This window comes from Lithobates pipiens, unplaced genomic scaffold (genome assembly GCF_037356315.1).
Source record: "Lithobates pipiens isolate NorthernLeopardFrog02 unplaced genomic scaffold, aLitPip1_a1.2 Scaffold_3, whole genome shotgun sequence".
Lineage (NCBI taxonomy): Eukaryota > Metazoa > Chordata > Amphibia > Anura > Ranidae > Lithobates > Lithobates pipiens.
This window is the reverse complement of record NW_027507790.1, coordinates 10489333-10512639: the sequence shown is the minus strand read 5'-3', so window position 1 is coordinate 10512639 and position 23307 is coordinate 10489333. Positions and strand designations below refer to the sequence as shown.

The following is a 23307-nucleotide window of genomic DNA, read 5'->3' as shown; positions in this document are numbered from 1 at the left end:
GGGGGGGGGGAAGAAAAGTAAATCTTCATGTTGCAAAGAATTGTGGGAAAAATGACAACTTCAAAAAACTCACCATGCCGCTTATTAAATTCCTTGGATTGTTTACTTTTCAAAAAGGGGTAATTTAGCGGGTATTTGTACTTGCCTGGTTTGTTAGTGTCTCAAGAAATGAGATAGGTCGTCAGTACATCAGGTGTGATCAGGTGAGATAAATTTTCAGTGATTGGCACCATAGCTTGTAGACTCCGATTTGGATTATTTATACCAAAGATATGTGGCAGTATAAATTTTGGCCAAAATCTATTAAGAAAAATTTCTAATTTGCTAAATTTTTAAGCCAAAACAAAGAAAAATGCATTTTTTTTACCATTTTTTCATTTATAGCGCAAAAAACAAAAACAAAACAGTGGTGATCAAATACCGCCAAAAGAAAGCTATATTTGTCTGAAAAGGGACAAAAAAAAAATGATATGGGTAGCAGGTTGCCTGACTAATTGTCATTCAAAATATGAGCGCACTGAAAGCTGAAAAATTGGTCTGGGTAGGAAAGGGGTTTTAGTGCCCAGTGGTCAAGTGGTTAAGCATCAGTAAACCACTGCTCACATAAAAATTATGTTGATAACAAACTTTTTTTTTCATGGATACATGTCCCCCAGAGCTGTACCTGGACCCCTATATCCTTTGTATGCCCAATAACTTGCATCTATGCCCTGAAAATGGGCACTTTAGATTTTTCCAGTTCGGGTCCATAGACTTCAATGGGGTTCGCTATTCGGCTCTGAACTTTTGTGATATTCGAGAGTTCTGTCGCAAACTGAACTGGGGGTGATTAGCCCCTCCATCTCTAGTGGTGAAATGGTAGAGCCTGTTGCACAGGCAAATTGTAACAGATGTCCCCCACTCCTTCGATTGAGGACGCACTACATTGTGAAGAGGGCTTTGGGGGAGGCTGGTAGCCTTGATGAGCCAAGTTTTCCCTGGAAAGGAAGGGCTGAACTAAGTATTTGATGTTTAAGCCTGGTTTGAGCAGACAGATGATCTGCATTTTGAAGTGCTAGGGACTCCTGAAGAAAGTGGTTTTGGGACCATCCACCTGTAATTTCTGTTAAATTGGTCAAGTGCCTCACTGAACAGACATCTTCCTTGGAAAGGCATAGAGTATCTCACAAAAGTGAGTACACCCCTCCCATTTTTGTAAATATTTTATTATATATTTTAATGTGACAACACTGAAGAAATTACACTTTGCTACAATGTAAAGTAGTGAGTGTACAGCTTGTATAACAGTGTAAATTTGCTGTCCTGTCAAAATAACACTACACACAACCATTAATGTCTAAACCACTGGCAACACAAGTCAGTAAACCCCTAAGTGAAATCGTCCAAATTGGGCCCAATTAGCAATTTTTCCTTCCCGCTGTCAAGCGACTCGTTCGCGTTACAAGGTCTCATGTGTGAATGGGGAGCAGGTGTGTTAAATTTGATGTTATCGCTCTCATACTGGTCACTGGAAGTTCAACATGGCACCTCATGGCAAAAAACTGAGGATCTGAAAAAAATTATTTTTGCTTTACATAAAGATGGCCTAGGCTATAGGATTGCCAAGACTCTGAAACTAAGCTGCAGCATGGTGGGCAAGACCATATAGCGGTTTAACAGGACAGCCCTCACCATGGTCGACCAAAGAAGTGGAGTGCACGTGCTCAGTGTCATATTCAGAAATTGTCTTGGGAAAAAAGACCTATGAGTGCTGCTAGCATTGCTGCAGAGGTTGAAGGGCTGGGGGGTCAGCCTATCAGTGCTCAGACCATACGTTACACACTGCATTAAATTGGTCAGCAGGGCTGTAGTCCCGGAAGGAAGCTTCTTCTAAAGATGATGCACAAGAAAGCCCTCAAAGTTTCCTGAAGACAAGCAGACTATGGTCATGGATTACTGAAACCATGTCCTGTGGTCTGATGAGACCAAGATAAACTGGTTCAGATGGTGTCAAGCGTATGTGGCGGCAACCAGGTAAAGAGTACAAATACAAGCGTGTCTTGCCTACAGTCAAGCATGGTGGTGGGAGTGTCATGGTCTGGGACTGCATGAGTGCTGCCAGCACTGAGAAGTTACAGTTCATTGAGGGAACCATTAATGCAAACATGTACTGCGACATACTGAAGCTGAGCATGATCCCCCTCCCTTCTGAGACTGGGCCGCAGGGCAATATTCCAACATGTTAATGACCACAAACACACCTCCAAGATGACCACTGCCTTGCTAAAGAAGCTGAGGGTAAAGGTGATGGACTGACCAAGCATGTCTCCAGACCTAAACCCTATTGAGCATCTGTGGGGCATCCTCAAACGGAAGGTGGAGGAGAGCAACGTCTCTAACATCCACCAGCTCCATGGTGTCGTCATGGAGGAGTGGAAGAGGAGTCCAGTGGCAACCTGTGAAGCTCTGGTGAACTCCATGCCCAAGAGGGTTAGGGCAGTGCTGGAAAATAATGGTGCCCACACAAAATATTGACACTTTGGGCCCAATTTGGACATTTTCACTTAGGGATTTACTCACTTTTGTTGCCAGCGGTTTAGATATTAATGGCTATGCGTGAAGTTATTTTGAGGGGACAGCAAATTTACACTGTTATAAAAGCTGTACACACTACTTTACATTGTAGCAAAGTAATTTCTTCCGTGTTGACACATGAAAAGAGATAATAAAATATTTACAAAAATCTGAGGAGTGTACTCACTTTTGTGAGATACTGTATGTGTGACGCACCTTTTGCAGAGAGCTTCAGCTTTCCTAACGTTTAGCCATAAGATTCTGTGCATGTATACGAAGATCAGAGCCATTCTGTAAATTTGTCCCATGACATGTTCTAGGCCATTTACACTGAAAAAGTAGATCAGAAGGCAATGGCTGTAAGTGCTGTAGAACAACCAAATCTTGAAACAGAGGGTCATGTTGGTTAGTAATGAAAAAAAAAAAAAAATAGAAAAAGGAAATTTGCTGGAGGAAAAGTTATTAAAAGGAAAATTATGATGTTTTGATCAATAATATGCTTTCAGAATGTTGTACCATGAAAAATATCATATGAAGTTAGTCTGCAAAGATCAAAATTAAAAGTGAAAGACCACAAGTACCTCAAAGACAGAGGTCCGTATTAGACCCTCTGTCAGGTGTTGGTAGAATGTGTTTTGTATAAACCAAAGGAAAAACTAAATAAAGTACTTACTTCTACTTTTCAATTGCAGGTATATACCATATGTGGAAATTTTTTTGCGTGTTAGACCCTCTGTAACAAATCAGAAACTCCCAAAGAAATAGATTTGGAAAAACTCACTGTAAAAAATCCACTGTGAAAAAAAAACACATTAGTAGAAGGATGCTGAATTTAGTGCTAATAAATTAATAAAATATATGTACATATGTGTAGTGATTGAAAAAAATTACCTATGCCTGTGTTAGACCCTCAATGTGAACCCTAGCGTTATTTAGCCAATGTTAAAATAATAAAGTGTATAACAATATGATCCCTTAATTAAGTGACAAAGAAAGAAAAAGCGATATATGACCAATCAATTACTTAATATTAGTGTTGAAATGTGTTAGATCCCCTGGATGAATTAATAAGATAATTTTTTGTGGGGAAAAAAATAATTAAATTTAATACAAATATATAAAAATTTAATACAAATATATAAAATTAAATACACTTAAAAAACTATTATATAGTCCATAAATGTGAAGAAAGTGACTTGGGTTCAATGGACAATTGTTTTGGTGATTGTGACAACTGCTGTAATCAATCCTTCATGTTCTGGGAGAAGGTGCCAGTGCGCTTATCTGTGCATGTAACGGTTTTGCACTCACCAGATGCCCTAATCCTTTGGGGAGTTTGCGCATCCACAGTGTAAGACCCTGTGTCACTCTAAGGTTTTTGCCTGGGACCTTCCTCCTTTAGCGTATTGTAGCACTTCATCCAAATAAATCCATGTGAAAAAGATGAATGTCCATAGTGTAGTATTGTTTAAAAATACAATTTATTGAAGCGAAGATTGTACTCACATTTGCCAATTTAGTTTGCATGCAACAATATCACATTACGACAGACGCCTACAGGAACGAGCTGCACCGCTCTGATCGAGAGTGTGTGAAGATGTACTATGGCCACTGAAAAAATAGATCAGAAGGCAATGGCTGTAATTGCTGTGGAACAGTCCAATCTTGAAACAGAGGGTCATGTTGGTTATTGCCCAAGTACAATTAGCTGCAGTCTGACATACTGAAATTTCTGCCACATCTGGTTGCAGGGATGGGCCTGCAAGATTAAAGAGAGCTTTAAAGAGTGTCCCAAAAAGAATCTTCAATGGGTACAATCAATCAGATGCTTTGCCCACATTTGTGAATTCTTTATTTGCTGGGTGGGTTTTTTTTGAGGGGGGGGGGGGGGGGTTCAAAAACTCATTCAGAAGTGACACAGCCATCACAGACTGCACATTTTATCGGTTCATAAACGGGGAATATTTTGCACAATGCCAAGTCTTTTGCAGACAGAGGCAGACAAAAATTGAAGACTTTTTCAACAGTGGCAAGCATGTTGTATAACGCGCCCTCTTAAAAATATGGATGATCTGCCTGAGAAGAATATTCTGCAGCTTCCTCTAATGTTTCCTGAATATCCTCTTCACTTTCTTCTGTGTCCTCTAGGACAGGGGTCCTAGGGAGCAGAGATGACATTGTCCCTCACAGCCCACCCTGTGCGTAATGATTAAGCACATTTGTACTGTGTGAAACGGGTCTACGAGATTATGTGTTGGTGTCTCCCGGGGTCACTTGTTGACTAAATAAACAGCATTTGGAACCACCTGATGTGCAGCCATTTCTTCTTTACCTTGAATACACCCACGGAGGCGGGCCGTGGCTTGCACTCGGTTGGAGGTTCCATTAGGCTATTCAACTCACTTGGAGCAGCGAGTCCTTTCTTTCCATTGGACAATCCACATCTGAAGGCAGGTGATGTGACAAGCTGCATCTGGTAGCAGGTGATGTGCTAAGTTACATCTAAAATGCAGATGACTTAGCAAGTGTCAAGCTGCATTTAAAGGCAGGTGATGTGACAATTTGCATGTGGTGGCAAGTGACAAGAATCAGATGCAGAGACTGGTGTTAGGGATGCATCATCACTTTGAGGTTGAGTATTGTGTGGGCCTTTGAACAGCGAAATTTCCAGGTGTAGACCATCCTGTAATAAATTCACATGACAAAAAGGGCAAGAGGAAGAGCCCAAGTACCTCAGAGGGGCTCAAGGCAGAAGTGGCATTAAAGTGTGCAACCAGGAGAATGTGCTCTGGGTGGTTGAATTTTGGCACCAATTTTGACATTTTGCCCTGTGAAGTGAATACATTTCAAAACTGTTTTTCCAGTAAAGGTCAAAGATACAAGGTAACCCTGCCTTACCTGTCCAGGATGGTGGACTGTTAATAAAGTGAAGGTTTCGATCGTCACAGTGGGTATGCCCTCAAAGTGATCTTCATGGACTGGGTTCCAAAAGTAATGGACCACATCCCTGGACCTGTATAGACCCCTGAGGCTAACAATGCATTGCACCAAGTACCAAGGGTAGGTGCTCATACAAAATCCAATGCCCAAAGCAACATTACAGGCCATCTTCCCAAGTGTGGGTTTGGCCCCCCAAGGCTTTTCCGGGATACATTGATTCTATGCTTGCATTAGACAGCGAGTGCTTGGTTGAAGAATCAGAATATAAACATAAAATAAACGATGAAATATATATACAATTTAATATATAAACTCGCGCTGATGATGAAAAAAATATATAAAATATAGGGTAATATAAAGTGAACGAAGCTGCTATACACAAAGTGCTAAACACTTGAAACAATAAAAATACATAAATACAGCGTTCAAACATAAATCAATCATAAGTGAAAACAACAAAAAATGAAGTCCATAAAAACTGAGAGAATGCTTCACATCTGGTGTGCAAAAAGTGCAGAGAAACTGTTGCAGAAAAAACTTTCAGGCGTACCCCCCCACGTGTCCCCACTCACCAGATCACGACGACACCCATACTCAGAAGTATGCTCAGAACAGGTATTTATTGTGCATAAAAAGTGCATACTTACAGAGGCAAGTTAAAAACAGGCATGAAATTTAGGAAAAGATTACAGCAAACGCCATTGGTGGCGTTCTTTCCACGAGAGCGGAAGCGTCAATACATTTCCCTCTCCCACAGGGCGTCATCAAAGGACCTTGTGGGAGAGCAAAATACATTGACGTGACGCTACTCCCGCAACGACAGACGTCACTTCTGGTCCCGTGGAAAGAACGCCACCAACGGTGTTTGCTGTAATCTCTATCTACATTTTTATGAGCAATAAATACCTGTTCCTAGCATACTTCACTATTAGTCCCTTCTTTTCCTTTTGGGTACCTGTTTTTTATGGCTGCTTACTCATTTTGAAGGTTTATGTATCATCAAGTCACATCATTAAATCTACCATCCTGTGGACGTCCTTTGGATATCGCTATAAGTCTGTATTGACCCCCAGACTGAAAAGCTGGGTGTCGTTGGGATCTGGTGAGTGGGAACACATGTGTGGGTGTCTTAGTATGCCTGAAAAAGTTTTTTCTGCAACAGTTTCTCTGCACTCTTTGCACACCAGATGTGAAGCATTCTCTCAGTTTTTTATGGACTTCATACTTGTTGTTTTCATTCATGATTGGTCTATGTATGCGAGCGCTGTATTTATATATTTTTTATAAAATAAACTAGTTAAGCCAAGGGTGAGTTTCCCTGTAAAGGAAAAAAGGTCAATCGCCTTCAGACACTAAACAAAACAGAGGATTCACAAAGTGGGTTAGGGTAATAGTGGAGGTACTCAGGCTGCGTGTCCTCTAAAGCTTTGTTAGTGTCCAATTACCTAAAAGGTACATACCTAGGCTATAACCCATGGTATATGAATATTCTGCTTGTATCCTGTACTGTACAATATCGGATCATTGGCCTTCATTCGCAGTAACACTGGTGAGCAGGACTGTCATGCCGCGTACACACGATCGGAATTCCGACAAAAAAAAGACCCAATTGATAGCATGTTCTCAATTTTCCCGACTGAAAAACTGAAATTCCGATCGTGTGTATGCAATTCCGACACGCCAAAATTCACGCATGCTCAGAATCAATGAGACGGAGGCTATTGGCTATTGAACTTCCTTTTTCTAGTCCTGTTGTACGCGTTGTACGTCACCGCGTTCTAAATGTTCAGAATTTGGTGTGACCGTGTGTAGGCAAGACAGCTTGAGCGGAATTCCGTTGGGAAAATCATCAGAGCTGTTTCTGGATGAGAATTTCGATTCCGTGTATACGCGGCATCAGAGTGAATCTCCCTAAGCCCTTGTACACACGGTCAGAGAATCTGTCTGAGTGAGTCTTATCGGACTGTGTCGTCAGATAATCCGACTGTGTGTGGTATGCATCGGACTGATTCCGTCCGAATCTCCGTCCGACCCAATTTTCCAACATGTTGGAAATATTTCCCGACCAACTGGGCCGGACGGACCCAATCCGATCATGTGTAGAGCATTTTCATCGGACCAAGTGCCACGCATGCTCAGATGAAATTCCTACATCAAAGCTATTGGCTACTAGCCTGAATGTAGTCCCATCGTAACGAAATTACGTCATCACGTTCTGAAAGATCGGATTTTTCGCCAACTTGGCCCGACCATGTGTATGCAACAGTTTCGGACACAATCCACGGGCAAAATCCGACGGATTTGGTTGGCAAAATCTCCGACCGTGTGTACGTGGGCTAAGAGGGACAACTGGACCGCAAAAAGAAAAAAAAAATACGAGTGGTTTTAACTTCATTACTTAACTACTTAAATTTCTCCTAGGAAAAAAATTACAAGATAGTCAAGTCAGAAAATGTACACAGCATTTTCTTTGCTACTAAACTTTCCAGGAATAAAAGACACTAGTGAGTTTCTGTCAAATAGATGCATTTTTCCCAGCCACATATGGGATAAAAAAGTTTCCCAGCCACATATGGATAAAAAACTATTATGTTTAATATCTAGTGGATACATAACTCACATGGGCAGCATTTGTCAAATACATGCTTAAACTCCGGACAAGAGTCTGTCCTTATAGAATGTAGCAGGTTATCCATATAAAATTTTACACAATGCATTCAAAAACATAACAGCAAAGAACTATTTTCATTGCATATATATTTATGAATCTTGTGTTGTTATTATACAGGATTTATTTTGTGCCAACAGTTTGGGCAGCAATTTACAAAATAAAGGAAGACAGAATAATTACAATATAATTTGATAAAAGGTGAGAGGAAGGCATTTCTTTAGTTCAGTGGTGGGCATTTACCTGCTGCAAGAATTCCCGATAAATCCCACTACATGTTTCTGATTATGCAAATGTGGTCATAGTTTTTAGGTAATCCAAAAACTGCACTTGTGACAGGGTAAAACATGCTCATAAAAGAGATCCTAACTGTAAACATGATACGGATTCCAGCATTGGTTGGCCTGCACATGCAAGCTGGGTTTAAGTTATAAACAACTGAGTAATGGATACAGCGCTTGTAAATCTTACTGTATATCAACTTTTTTTTTTAGATTGTTCAACTGTATCTTACGGAGCATGTATGTTAACATTTCATGAAATATTAATTCAATTAATATTGATTATGGGACAAATATAACAATATAATGCCTCATCTCATCAAAGTTATCAGAGCAAGCTCCAGTAGTGACATTATCACACACCTCAGGGCCTCATAATGTTTCTGGGCAGACAAGGACTTTTGATGACCCTTGCTGCCTTCAAAATCTATTTAAAAATAGATGCTGTCAAAAGTCACACACAGTAACGCTCTATGAATGTTTCCAGATCTGTAATAATTGGTATGCAAGTCGGGAAAGAAGGAGCCTGCTAAGAGCCTGAGTGCAGCTGAACTGCTATTAATGAGCTTTTAGGTCCTCACAAAAGATTCAGTACACCGATGCAAACTTATAAGAGAACTACTATCTGCACCAGCTGGGTAAGATTCACAGTAAACTTATGTGCACTCGTTTGGTTGCATTTTTTCACTGCTGGTTGCATTACCACCTACACATGGAATGTAACAATTTACAGAACTGTTCCATATAGGTAAGACTTGCTCTCCAATTACTGATGGGAAGTGTTTACTGCTGGATGAAAATGCACTGTCCATTTTAGCTGGTCTGTTTGCTGAACCCATAAGCCACAGATAAAAAAAAAAATATTAAACGCAAGTTACACATTTATGGCAAAATTTTGAAGATTTCTTTACACTGAACCTCATAGTATGTTGTTCTGCACCTATCCAACACCAATGGTAGTTTAACGTGTGCCAATTACATCGACATCAGAAAAATTCAACATCTTTGACTGTTCCCCCCCCCCCAACAGTTCTGTTGGCTCTAGGAGATGTTCTGGAATTACCAGGAGCGATCTGGTGATGTTTGAACAGTTGTACAGTAACATCACTGTGCAATATTGTAAAACAGGAGGGGTAGTGGAAGCCCAACAAGGTATTCATTTGGGCATTCTTTTCCATTACCTCATGCTTTTGTAATTTATGTAAACTTGCCAGAAATATGAACAATTCAAATGAAGCATACAATGAAAAATTACATAAATAGGTCTCCTTAAAGGGGTTTCACCTTAATGAATCCTATGCATTTCTGGCAGTAACTGCCCCTCCAAGCCCCCCACCCCGTTTTACTTACCTGAGCCCCGTATTTGCCTCAGCGGAGATGCTCTCTCCTGGCTCGATTAGCAACATTGATAGCAGCGCAGCCATTGGCTCCGGCTGCTGTCAATCAAATCCAATGACACGGATGCTGGGTGCGGGGCCGAGTCCAGCATTCATGTCTTTGGATGCAAAGGCTGGACTTGGGACCACAGCCGCAAGGTAAACTCCCAGGAGAGCGCTTCTCCTAGGGGGCTATCTGATGTGGGGAGGAGCCACAAGAGCCAACGGGGGACCCCAAAAGTCGAGGATCGGGGCAACTCTGAGCAAAACGAGCTGCACAGTGGAGGTAAGTATTACATTGTTTTTTTAAACCTTTACCAATCACTTTAGGTCAAAACAATACATAGATCCTGTATGGCCAGCTAAAGGTTAATGCAAATCTTGACTTTTTCAGAAAAAGTAAAGCTGGGCTCCACGCTTTCCACATCTATGCTTCTATTTTGGTAAACAAGGTTCCTTATCACATTAAAGAAATAATGGGTAAATAGTGAATTGCAAAGCTTTACAGAAAAAGTGGAAAACGGCAAATAAACTCAACTTCCTAATTCTTAGGATCTACCGATTGTATAGACATGTAGGTTCCACGGCAGGTAATGCATTACGTATTATGCGTTTTTTTTCATTATGTGCTCAGCTTAAACTGCTAAGGTCTGTAACAAGTATACTTTAAAAGACAATTTCTACATGATCTCCTAGAAACAACATTCATCATCCATCATCATGCATAAAAAACAAGTCTCAGGGCTGTTATCAATAAATCAATAATTTATTCATCTAAAAAAGTGTGTAAAAGTATAGACCTTTTTGTTCACAAGGTATATATGAAGCACATTTATACTGAAGAATCTTTAACTTTTAATTTCTTGTTTTTCATTTTCCTTTTATTATCAAAGTTTTAGTTTTTTTCTGAATGTGAGGTACCAGAGGTGGGATTAAAATTTCTTTTGGAACTCCAAAAAACTTTTTCTCCATTTTTTTTTTTTCGTCTGTTGGGGTTCTAATTTCCCATCTTTTTTTTTCTTACGGCTATTTATAGATATTTGTAAATGTGTATATATATATATTTATATATATTTATATATACTTTATCTATAAAATGGAAAAAACACAGCCGGTAAATGCTTTAAAAAAATTAGGTTCATTGAGAAATGTACAACTTTTACAATTTTTAAAAAGACCAATATATATTTCTATATACAAATACATTATCTTTTAGCCTTTGTCACAGATCAGATTTCTCCCGTTTACAGGTGAAAATTTTACGTAAAGTTCTTTTTATCTGTTATTTAAAAGCACTACATGTACATGAAAATTAGACTGGATGTCGGTTGATGTTGCCCAAGAGACATCCCAAACTTTTCTTCTGTCATTTTTAAATAAAATAGCAATTTCTTGCTTTTCATCTCAGTAAATCTGCCCCGACAAAACCCCATTTTCTTTAAATAGTAAATGACTGTGCATAAATCACATACATACATGTGTGTATATATATATATATATATATATATATATATATATATATATTCTGTACAGGATAAACGGATTTGGAAAGAGCTGCCTGTATGTTTCATGCTTTGTATTGGACTGTTTGTGATCTCAGTCACATGAATAAAAGGACTGTGAAGAGCATATGAAAACCATTTCATTGTATCAGCTTCTCTTAGTATAAGCTCTGCAATAAGTTGCTGTCATTCCCAGTAGAGTAAAGACTCTCAGCTGCTGTCAGATGGAACTAATGTTTTGATATGTTCATAAAGACACCAATGTATATAAATGCCAATCATTTCTTTCATGCCTTATGTGCAGATTTGGACATCATCTAAATGGGTGCATACAATTTATGCAGGATCCTGCTTGCAGCAAGATCCTGTTTAAATTCTGTATACGCATGTAGTGTTTGTGCAGCGTTTACATGTGTCTACTGTACACAGACCCTATGGATGGCCGCTCAGGCTGACATGTAAATATCAATATGTAGCATGCAGCACCACTGAAAATTACACCGAATGAGTCATTGATATGGCAGCCGTGCATTCGCAGAATAATCCTGCACAATTCTTAATTACCGAAGGCTAAGCTCATTATGTGCATGAGCCATCACTGCATGAATGACTGTTTGGGTGGATGTAACCATCAATAGTGTGTAACAAGCAATGGCAATGCCACTGGCTACGCATTTACATTTACATGTCGAACTGGAGCAGTGGTCCATGTAAGCATATAAAGGTTAGCACTAACATTTACATGCAAAAAGCGTAACATATGCTCCATATGCAGGACCATGAACGCAGACTTTTCTACTTTAGGTTACTTCAGGAAAAAAAAATTGATATAAATGCTGGAGAGCAGAACCACTTATTGACTTATTAATCTTTTGAGAAATGTAGCAGCAAGATCTGTATCTAAGTCCCCGCACCTTGTTGCAGAAGGAATTTCAGTCTTACAACCTCCATGTAAAACTGCACAAAATGAGAAAGAACACCTTGTAAAAGTCAGAGGAGCTTAGAACTCCAGTGCAGAGATCTCACATGCAACATCCAAAGACGTGCAAAAGCCAGTGGGTGACCAACTCTACCAGCGACTACCCAGAAGTGAAAAGCTTTGAAAGAAATGAACTTTGGATTCTATTTGGTAGTAACTTATACTCATAAAAGGCTCTAAAGCAATCCAAAATTTGCCACATAATAAAATAGCATACTCTCCCTTTCAGATAATAACACAGTAAATACATCTCTTCAATTTAAATTTCTTTTCACCAGAAACTTGGAAAAAAAACTGAAGTTATGATCTTGTACCACCAATAAATAAAACTGGCAGCAACACAAATACTGGAAGGAATGCAAAAAAAAAAAAAAAACGTAAAGTTATGAACATCAGTCATTTCACCCATTTGCCCGTTGTAAACATATTAAGCACAGTGAGCAAAAAAGAAAAAGACAGCCAGAAAACACTGTTGCCTGAAGCCTTCCAAGTTGCCAGGAATAGCTGCGACATCTATACTTCAGGACTAACACAAACGTGATAGCATTGATAGAGGTTCAAGCAGGTGATAAAATAACCTCTACATTATATTGTTAAAACTGAAAAGACTTGGATGAAGAAAGGCTCCCATTTTACTTTGCAACAGCAAGGCTAATTAGAGAATCAGAAAACCCAAGTTCACCATTGGCCAACTGTTTGTACAGCAGATTGTACACGTTTAGCCCAATTTCCACTGTAATATAACTTTTAATGGAAACAATACTGATACAAGCTTATTATATATGACAAAAGATTTGGCACTAAAAATTACTGCTTGTACTGTCTGTCATATTGCTATCTATGAACTGCTCAGACAATATATACACAGCGAATCACAGTTGTAGGATGGAACAGAATCTGGAATTTGTTTTAAGTAACAGTTTTGTTTGGTTTGGTTTTGTTTTTAGAAATCCCACAGACCTGCAGCTGAATTCTGCAGAAAAATTGTGCTTTAAGAAGCTGATACAATAACTGCACAGGCAGTACAAAGTGCTATATAATTCGTGTGCACCTGAAGATACAGATTTGATAGGATTATGCCCTGTGCTATACCTGTTCATAAACATGTACATGCTGGGCATTCATATAGCTAGATCACAGGAAAATGCATGGTTTTCCTAACAGATGTTTGTTTTCATTTTCTATGCCGCAGTAAAACACAGCACCTAGAATTTATTAGTTTTGGGCAATTTTCCACAGAATTAGCTTCCATGAATGCCCATGCATACTGCTAGCAGCACAAACAATAGTTTCAGTTGCATTTCTTCACTGATGTAGTACACCAACAGGTCCTACAGCAAGCACAGCAATCACAGGGCATTCCAACTGCTGGCTGGAGATCTTCAGATATCCTTCTGTGTAGCCAGGATGATTGTTCAAAGAATGTCCATTACCATGTTGTACATCTGCGTGAGCACCGTGAAGTGAACAGGTAGACATGACGTCCGGTCCTGAGTGGCCGGGTTACAGGTCAGCCATGATAGGGCATTATACTGCTCGAGAACAAACCTAAGAGAGGGAGAAATTTAACAACGGTTATTCACTTTGTTTTATTAATTGCAAAAATTATACTAATACACATGCAAGATATTGTTCTTAGAATAGCCAGATTTCTACAAAGCTACACAAAAATAATCACCACATTAGAAACGTACGTTTTAACAAACATTATGAATAATTAAAAAAAGATCAGATGTGGAGTCTACCCTTTGAAAATGGATTTAGACTGTGTGGTCAATTCACTGCCATTTACCGCATGCGATAATGTAGTAACATGACTCACTTACATAAATGATTGCATACAGTAAATTAAGTCATTAGGTTTCTTCACAGTAAAGCTACTTTCACACTGGGGCGATGCGGGTGCTAGCGGTAAAGTGGTGCTACGTGGCCGCTAGCGGGGCAGTTTTGACCCCTGCTAGAGCCCAAAAAAGGATTAAAATCACCCGCAAAGTGCCGCTGCAGCAGGGTTTGCAGCGCTGCCCCATTGTTTTCAATGGGAAGGGGTGCTTTAGGAGCGGTAAATACACCGCTCCTACAACGCTCCAAAGATGCGGCTTGAATTACTTTTTTGACCACCCTGCAAGCGCACCACTCCAGTGTGAAAGCCCCAAGGGAGACACAACAGCGGCCGTTTCAGGGAGCTTTGCAGGCACTTTTTTTAGCACTTTAGCGCCTGCAAAGCGCCTCAGTGTGAAAGCAGCCTATAAGGGTCCTTTCACACAGGGCGGATCAGTTCTGATCCGCCCCGTGGATATCCGTTTGCTCAGCGGGGATCACTCCGTCGATCCCGCTGAGCAGGGAGATGACAGGTCCGTCTCTGCACACTGCGCAGGGACAGACCTGTCACAGCGCCACTCTCCCCTATGGGAGATCGGATGACGACGGACCGCAGTGCCCGTCGTCACCCGATCCGATCCGCAGACGGATGGAAAAATAGCTTTTTCCTCCGTTACACTTTTTCGGATCGGAGCGGGTCGGATGTCAGCGGACATGTCACCGCTGACATCCGACGCTCCATAGAGCTCTATGGGGCACCCGTTCAGGTCCGCCTGAAAAACTGACAGGCAGGCCTGAACAGGACGTCAGTGTGAAAGGGGCCTAAGAGCTATGAAAATGTAGAACAGACTCCCTCCAGAGGTGTTCTGGCCAGCTCAGTTGATTGCTTTAAGAAAGGCCTGGATTCTTTCCCAAATGTACTTAATATAACTGGGTACTAACATTTATAGGTAAAGTTGATACAGGGAAAATCCAATTGCAAATCTGGGATCAGGAAGGATTTTTTGCCCCTGCTGTAGGAAATTGGATCCTGCTTTTCTGGGGGGTTTTTCGCCTTCCTCTGGATCAACTGTGGGTATAGGATTGGGCATATGGGATTGTATGACATTTTTAATTTTATTTATTCATTTTTTTTTATGGTTCAACTAGATGGACTTGTGTCTTTTTTTTTTAAACCTGACTATGTAAGTCCAATTCATAAAAAAAAAAAAAAAAAAAAAAAAGGATTATGCCGTATTTACGGGAAAAAAAAAAAACATAAATAAAAAGTACCGTTAAATATAGTTTTAAAAACTCTTAAGTCCAATTCACAAATGGACCAGAGTGTAAAAAGGCATGCAATAATTACTACCAGGGTATTGGTATTACTGGTGGTATCACATATATGTATTTTTTTTAAAGGAGCCAAAAAAGGGAAGCCGGCCGCAGAGTACCGAAAAAAAAATTACTTCTAATGACAGCTGAAAGTATGAAAAAATAAAAAACAAACAATGAAAAATGATAAAAATAAATAAAACTGTGTGGGGTCCCCCCCAATTCTTACCACGCAATCCTCCATACCTTATCCACATGCCCTCAACTGGGTGCTTTGCCCCCCCCACCTCAAATCACCTTGTCCCTATGTTGATGGGGACAAGGGCCTCATCCCCACAACCGTGACCGGTGGTTGTGGGATTCTGCGGGCAGGGGGGGCTTATTGGAATCTGGAAGCCTCCTTCAACAAGGGACCCCCCCACATGAATGAGCATGGGATACACTGTACCCATTTACCAAAATAATTTACAAATAGTGCCCCCAATGTAAACCTACCATCAATCACACTCCCCGTGCACCACCAACCCGCTGTCTATGAAGGCTGGCCTTTTTTCGGGTCCAGTGGTGTGGCAGGGACACCGTTTTTCTAATAAAGAAATTGTCAAAAGCGGTTTTGATTATATCTTGACACTTTTTTGGTGAAAGTGCAGGGGTACAATGTACCCCATACTCATTCACGTGGGGGAGAGCCAAGATCTGGGGGTTGTCAGACTTTGATAAGCCCCCTGCCCGCAGACCCCCAACAACCACCGGGCACGGTTGTAGGACTGCATCCCCCCCTTCCCCCAAAGCACCCACCCCTCATGTTGAGGGCATGTTGCACCCCCCTTCCCTGACCTGCCAGGCTGCATGCTTGGATAAGGTATGGATTTTGGGGGGGGGGGGATCCCTCACTGTATTTTTTTGTTTTTTATTTTGGCGTGGGGTACACCTGAAGGGCCTGGTATGCATTGGGGTTGGGAACAACCCCACGCTGTTTTTTTCATCATTTTAATTTTTTATTTTTTTTTAACATTCAGCTGGGAACCTGCTGACAGCTGATCAGTCATCCTTTGTTAAGTATACGGCGGTCGACTTTCCAGTACGCTCCTTAGCAAACTAGCTCAATGCAGTAAATTATTGCATTAAATAATGCGGTAATTACCACTACATTAAGCAAATACCGCCTTCTTAAATGAATTGAACACTTGCCCAATTGGTACCGCATGCAGTATTTTATCACATTTTATCAACAGGTATTTAACTCTTAGGCCGCGTACACACGGGCGGACTGTCTGACGAACTTGGTCCGCTGAAACGTGTTTCAGCGGACAATCCGCTCGTATGTGGGCTTCAGCGGACAGTCTGGCGGACTAAGTCTTTCGGAATTTCCGTAATATTGTCCGTCCAAACTTGGTTTCAGCGGACAGTCCGCTCGTGAGTAGGCTAGTTCGACGGACTAAGTATGGCGCATGCTCAGAAAGGATTTACACGGCCGAAGGTTGAATTGCAGTGTATTGGACGTCGTATTTCTAGTCCCGGCGTACGTGCCGTACACGTCATCGCGCAAGCTTTCAGCGGACTGTCTGTTCGTCGTGTGTGGTCAAGTCCGTTCATTCAAAAGTAGGACGGACTGTCTGTCGGATTGTCTGACGGACTTAGTTGGACGGATAGTCCGCCCGTGTGTACGCGGCCTTAGTGAATTGACCCGTGTCTCTTAGCATACTCAGTATGTTAAATAGCAAGGTGGTGTGACTCAAAGCAAATCAGAGATAATCTAATTGGTTAACATAGCTCAATTTCATAGTTTCATTGCATAAGCCCACCCCCAAATGTATGCTGCTGCCCTCAGGTGAATGAACATTGGCCCAAAAATGACAGGAACTTCCCACTTTGACATAACCTCCCAGATTTAGTTAAGCCTTATTTTATAGCAAGCAATGAGGAACAGACAAAGATGGGAAGAATCCCTGTGTCCTGTACTGTAGACCAAGAAATGGATTTTACAGGTAAGTCGAAATTCTATATATTTTTTTGTTGGCTTACCTGTAAAATCTATTCCTTGGACTACAGTACAGGACAGAGGCAGATTCAGAGACAAAGAGGTTGTAGGACAGGTACCTGCAGGTTATTGGACACTGGCAAAAAAAATTCTGCTGCTCCTAGCAATCATCCTTTCTGTAGTAAGCAATCAACCACAGAAGGGAGGATGTCCTGTACCCCAAGAAATGGCATATACAGGAAGTCAAAAATCCCATCTTCTTATTCATAAAGCACAGGGAGATCCAGAGAAGACTGGGTCTTCCAAATGCACCACCAACGAGCGGATGGTACTACTATAATACCAGCCAACCAACATAACCGCACACAAAAAAAAAAAAAAAAAAAAAAAAAAAAGCAGGGCCAGACAAACTCAAAATGCAGCCTAAAAAACTTGTGAACATATAAACAGAAGCACTGAATTGCCTAGGATGCATAATGGATCTAGCCGAATGGGCAATCACCAGAAAGGGAGCAATTCTATCTTTGACCATGTAGGCATGAATCACAACCTACTAAAGCAAAGGAAATTCCCAGCTCAACTCGGCAGCCAGTCAGTAACCAACCCAATTGTCCTAACAGTTTGCGTTAAAAACAGGTTAGATAGCACACATTTGCAAATACATACGTTAAGCAGCAGAGCCGCTTCAAGGCACCCCATTATCACAACCTTAATCACCTACAACCCCAATTACAAAAAAGTTGGGATGCTGTGTAAAATCTACATGAAAAATAGAATGCAATGATTAGCAAATCTCATAAAACATTTTTCATTCACAATAGAAAACAGAAAACATATCAAATGTTTAGCAAACCAAGCATGGCGCTAACAGATATGTGTTAGTGCCTTGCTTTTCATTGGTTTGCTTTTCAGAGGTTGTTTATTCACTTAAAGGGGCAGCTTTACATTGTTTAGCATATTGTCATTTTAGGTTATCGCCAGGACTGAGAAAATGTGCCATTTTAAGAAAAAATACGTTAATTTTGAAATATATGGCAGCAACACGTCTCATACAGGGCCATGTTTACCATGATGTAGCATCCCCTCTTCTTTTAACATTTGCTATGTTTTGTATTGTCAATAAAATATGGGTTTATGAGAATTGCAAATCATTGCATTCTGTTTTTATGTAGAGTTTACACGACATCCAAACTTTTTTGTAATTGAGGTTCTAGAAATGGTGGAACGAGATGCAGGGAGCACCCTGCGTGATCTCTCCGGGGGCACAGTATCAGATTATCTCTGAAAGGTAGACTAACACCAATCGAACCACATCCTGAGAGGGTTTTCAGAGTAGGACAAAAGGATGAAGTACTATTAAAGCGGGAGTCCACCGGGACTCCGCGTTTTTTTTTTTTTTAAAAGCCAGCAGCTACAAATACTGCAGCTGCTGACTTTTAAATAGTGACACTTACCTGTCCAGCGCGCCCGCGATGTCGGCACCCGAAGCCGATCGCTCGCTTGTCTATCGGGTCCTGCAGCCGCCATCTTGGGTATGGGAATCAGGAAATGGAGCCTTTCGGCTTCATTTCCCGGTTCCCTACTGCGCATGCGCGAGCCGCGCGGCGCAATCCGGACGGTCCCCGCTGCCTCTGGGAGCTGTGTGTTTCCCAGCAGGCAGCGGGGGGCTTGCTGAAGGGGGCGGGCGCTTGCGGAAAGGGGCGTAACGTACGCCCCTTTCCGCAGAGAGCTAGCCCGGAAGTGGGTGCAGTTACCTGGATTATCCAGGTAACTGCACCCCCCTCCCCCCTGAAAGGTGCCGATTGTGGCGCCGGAGGGGGGGGGGGGGGGGGATTCCGATGAGCAGAGGTCCATTTTAGGGTGGACCTCCGCTTTAAGTAAAAGGACGATACCAGCTTAGACAAAAAGGATACCCTAGGTCAAAGGAAAACCTCATCATTGCAAACTACCAGGAAAGGCTCCTTACAAGATAAGGCAGCCAAGTTCCTGGTGGAGGTGGTGGGAAAAACAACCTTGAGAGTAAGGTCAGACAAAGAGACATACTTAATGTATTCAGAGAGAGGAGCCTGCAGCTTTAGAAGTATCCAAGTTCCACAGAGCTACTGAAGAACATATAGGGGGAATATGGGCTATACACTGCATGAAGGAAATCATCAAAGTGTGATGCCAAGGGTCATTGAAAGAAAACACCCCAGGCCTGAATTTTGGCCCTTGATCATACTCTAGGCCAAGCAGTTACCCAGTCATGACTAAAAAAAAGCCAGAATCCATCACACGGAGTACCAGTAAGGATTAATCTTCCGCTGTTCACACCAGGTGAAATAAACCTTCCAGATGCAGTGATAACATTTTCAAGTAGTACATTTTCTGGCACTTAGAGTAAGAATGAAGCATCTGTTCCTACTTCTTCGTCTGCTCCATTATCCTCTCCTATGTCAAAAATCACTGCCAGAGCTGTGTCAGAAACAGGGTTTGGTGGAGAGCAAGACCCCATTGCCTGGAAAAGTAGCCAAGGGTGCTGAAAAAAATCATCCTTACCAAGTCATAAGGAGTGTGGGATGCAGGAAGGAAGAGTCAAAGGAGAGACCCAACTGAGACACTGTCCATGTCTGACAAGCCAGGTGGCATCAGTAGAGCCCATTCAGCACCACTGGTGGCTAAGGTAACTGGGAATCCCTTTTTTACTGGCCCCTGACCCCTTCTCTTTAGTCCACCACCATAGAAGTGAGGGAACTTACTGTGACCTGTGTGGATGCAGAGGGTGTTAAAAGGTCCCCCTGTGTCCGTATACCTGAAGTGTATCCATGTAGCCCACCTCCCTGTACAAGCACTCTCAAACACCTGAGGTGGACATCAGACAGGAAGTCTCCTGTACAGATGCAGAACACAGCACTGCATGCAGCTGATATTATTACAGTAAGATACAATAGTCACAGTGGATGAAGGATTTAGTAAAGGAAATAGTTGTCCTACACCATTTAAAGTGACTAGAAAGCTTGATTTTGGCTTTAAAACCAGAGGCATCTCAACCCCAGACTATAGAATATCCAAAATGCACTGAACAACATGCTGTTAGAGATAAAACTTGCAAGTCTCAAACCAGGCAAAAAATAAATAAAAAATTAAATAAAAAACAAAGAAACAGAAACCCCTTCCGTGTACAATGGTACCTTCATGGAGGTCAACCATGTTGCTTTGAGGAGTGTAGGGATTAGTGTCCAAAACACCCCTATCTCTCAGGGCTTGGGCTTCAACAACCATAGCGTCAAAGCACAGGGTGGAATATCGGACCTTAAGACAGCTAATCTGACCCATGTGGAAGAGCCCCACTACTTGTCTGGCAAGAGATTTATGATGTTTGGATACCATATTCTTCTTGGATATGTAGGTACAAAAAGAATCACCAGAATGCCCTTCACGGTTAACCTGCACAATAAGTGAGAAAGAAGCTGTGGAGGAAAGAAATTGAACAGGGAAAAATTGATCCCAAGGGCATCTACCACTAATGCTTGCGGATGCACATGTGCCAATTTTGCACACCCAGAATGTGCACAGTGGAGAGGGTCAGAAGTTTCCAGGATGTTCACAACTTCTGTTCCCCTGATGACCACGTTCCTTAAACTAAGAGGTTCTTCAGAACATCTCCCCAGCCCCAAAGGTTGGCATCAGTCGTGAAGACCTAAAAAAAATTAAAAGGAAGCATTTTCTAAATCCAGCATCTGCATGGTTATCCATAATTCCATAGCAGACCTGGGCATGGGAGTCAGATACATTAGCAGGTCCAATAACTCCTTACCTTTGTCTCGTACTGACAGAGTATTGAGTTAGGCTTTATGTACACGGGACGTTTTTACAACCTCTACTGAACATGACAGATAGTAAAACACGTTTAAAAAAGTTTTTCCTTGTTTACATGCCGCGTGTAGCCGCGATTGTGTTTAGAAGCGTTAAAAAAAATAAAAAAAAAATAAAATAAAGGGCGCATTTAGAAGTGTTCTAAACTCCTCTAAACTCAACTGCCTAGAAACTACTGTAAACGACCCTGTGTACATGTACTGATAAGATAACAGAGGATAGTTCAGGAGCAGTTGAAAAAAATGCCCAAGTGCTCCTAAGCGTCCGTTTACCAGTAGCAGTGTACATGAGGCCTTAAAGAGCTCTGCAATGGAACTTGGCACAGGGGACTACATCAATGGCAGCTGCCATCTTCCCCATGTTCTGTGGACTTTTCTTCCATACCTTGTTGGACATTTACATATATATCGTTGCATTCCTTGCCCACCCCTTTTTTCACTTACATGCCTCATTACCTATGGGATAAATTGTGTTCAGTTCTTTGTGCATATATTTGTCTTTTTACCGGCTTTTGAACTGTCATCTTTGCCTTCTTCTTTAAAGCAGTTGTGAAGTCAGAATAATAACTTGCATCCCCTCTGTTTTAGCAAGATGTATAGTACTGTGTGTCTTTTTAAATTCTAATCCTAAATACCTTCTCTCACAGCACCTATATGCAGACACAGAACATTCCTCTGCTACGTTTCCTCGATGTAAGGAATGCAGAGGGAGGGGCTGAGATAACCTTCTGACATTAGTCGGCTAGCAGAGGAATGTCACGTGACCACTATGAGATAAGGAATTTAGGATTAGAATTTAAAAAAACAGACATCTACTACTTTAGATCCTGATAAAAGAGGGGTGCAAATTACTTTTTAATAATATTGTCAAACCACAGAGAAGAGAAGTTGGAGGGGAGGGGAGAAGAGGAGGCATTGGAGCACAGGCATCGGAACTGACAGGCAGGAAGGGCACAGAGACAGCACGATGATGGAGGCAGGTAAATGGACCACAGTGTCAAGGTTCAGCAGCTATGATAAACCGCGGTCAGTTTACAGAGGGGGAGGCAGAACCAGGCAGGTATTTCAAGTGATACAAAGGGCCAGATTACACAGCACAAGCATGGTGCTGTTTAGCATGCTTTAAAGGAACAGGGTATCAATTTTTTATTTTTTTTAGGGTTACAAACGCTCTAAGGGTAAAGTATGCTTTTCTTTATGGTCACCTTCTGGAGGAAGGCATTCAAGAATGGTGCAAACAAGCATTTGCCCTTAAAAGACAGCCTGTTTATTTGTTTCTGGCAAAGAGGTTCCACTGACCAACATTACAATCCTTCTTGTGTGGAAAGACATGGTGCCCATTCGAGGAAGCTGCCTTATGTAGTCTTCAATTGCATCCACCTAGAAACTCAGGGCTCTCAGAAAACTTTGGTAGAAGTAGCGCTTACTGAGAGGACAACCCGATTGAAATGCAAGAACCACACACAGGTACCCAGGCTCAGTGTGCCCTTTGGAATACAGAGTTGCCAGCTCCAGCTATTCGTTTTTTTTTCTCTCAGAAAACTTTCCAGAAACTGCCAAATGGCAGGACCCCGTCTACTGATTCTCAGGAACAAAGCATACGATTTGCCCACATTTTGAAGGCTCGTAAATACCCACTACATCTACCACAAGCAGCAGAATCACCTGCTGCCACTGAGAAGAATGCCTTAAAGAAGGCTCTAACTTTTTATCTGTGGCGGAACTGTAAGGGTCTTACTAAGGTAGTAAATGGATGGGTCAACAGCCAGAGAACCCCTTTTCTTTTAATAGAATTCTTCTTCCTTGGGGTACTGTTGATCAAAACTCTGTAGGTGAAAACACCTTTTCAGCACGAGTTCAATCGGCATACACAAATTCCTGCAAGTGGGTGTGCACTGGAAAAGACTTGGGATGTTTTGGCAGCCATCAAAAGGGGACGTGGATTACAGCAGTGGTAACTTAAGATTAGTGTGCACCACATCTGCCAAGATGCCTACCCTGGTCTCCTTTGTCTGAGACAGCCCTGGACCCAGAGATTGCT

The 23307-nt window shown here is 41.5% G+C and overlaps 1 protein-coding gene across 1 annotated transcript in view; it reads right to left on the bottom strand.

The window, feature by feature from the left end:
• Nucleotides 1-10563: 10563 nt before the first annotated feature.
• MED13L (mediator complex subunit 13L) overlaps nucleotides 10564-23307 on the bottom strand; it is a 227212-nt gene continuing 214468 nt past the window's right edge. Inside the window, exon 31 of the mRNA XM_077461264.1 lies at nucleotides 10564-13847. Within this exon, the coding sequence (XP_077317390.1) occupies nucleotides 13715-13847 (133 nt within the window). The 3' untranslated portion in view covers nucleotides 10564-13714. The remainder of the gene's footprint in view (nucleotides 13848-23307) is intronic.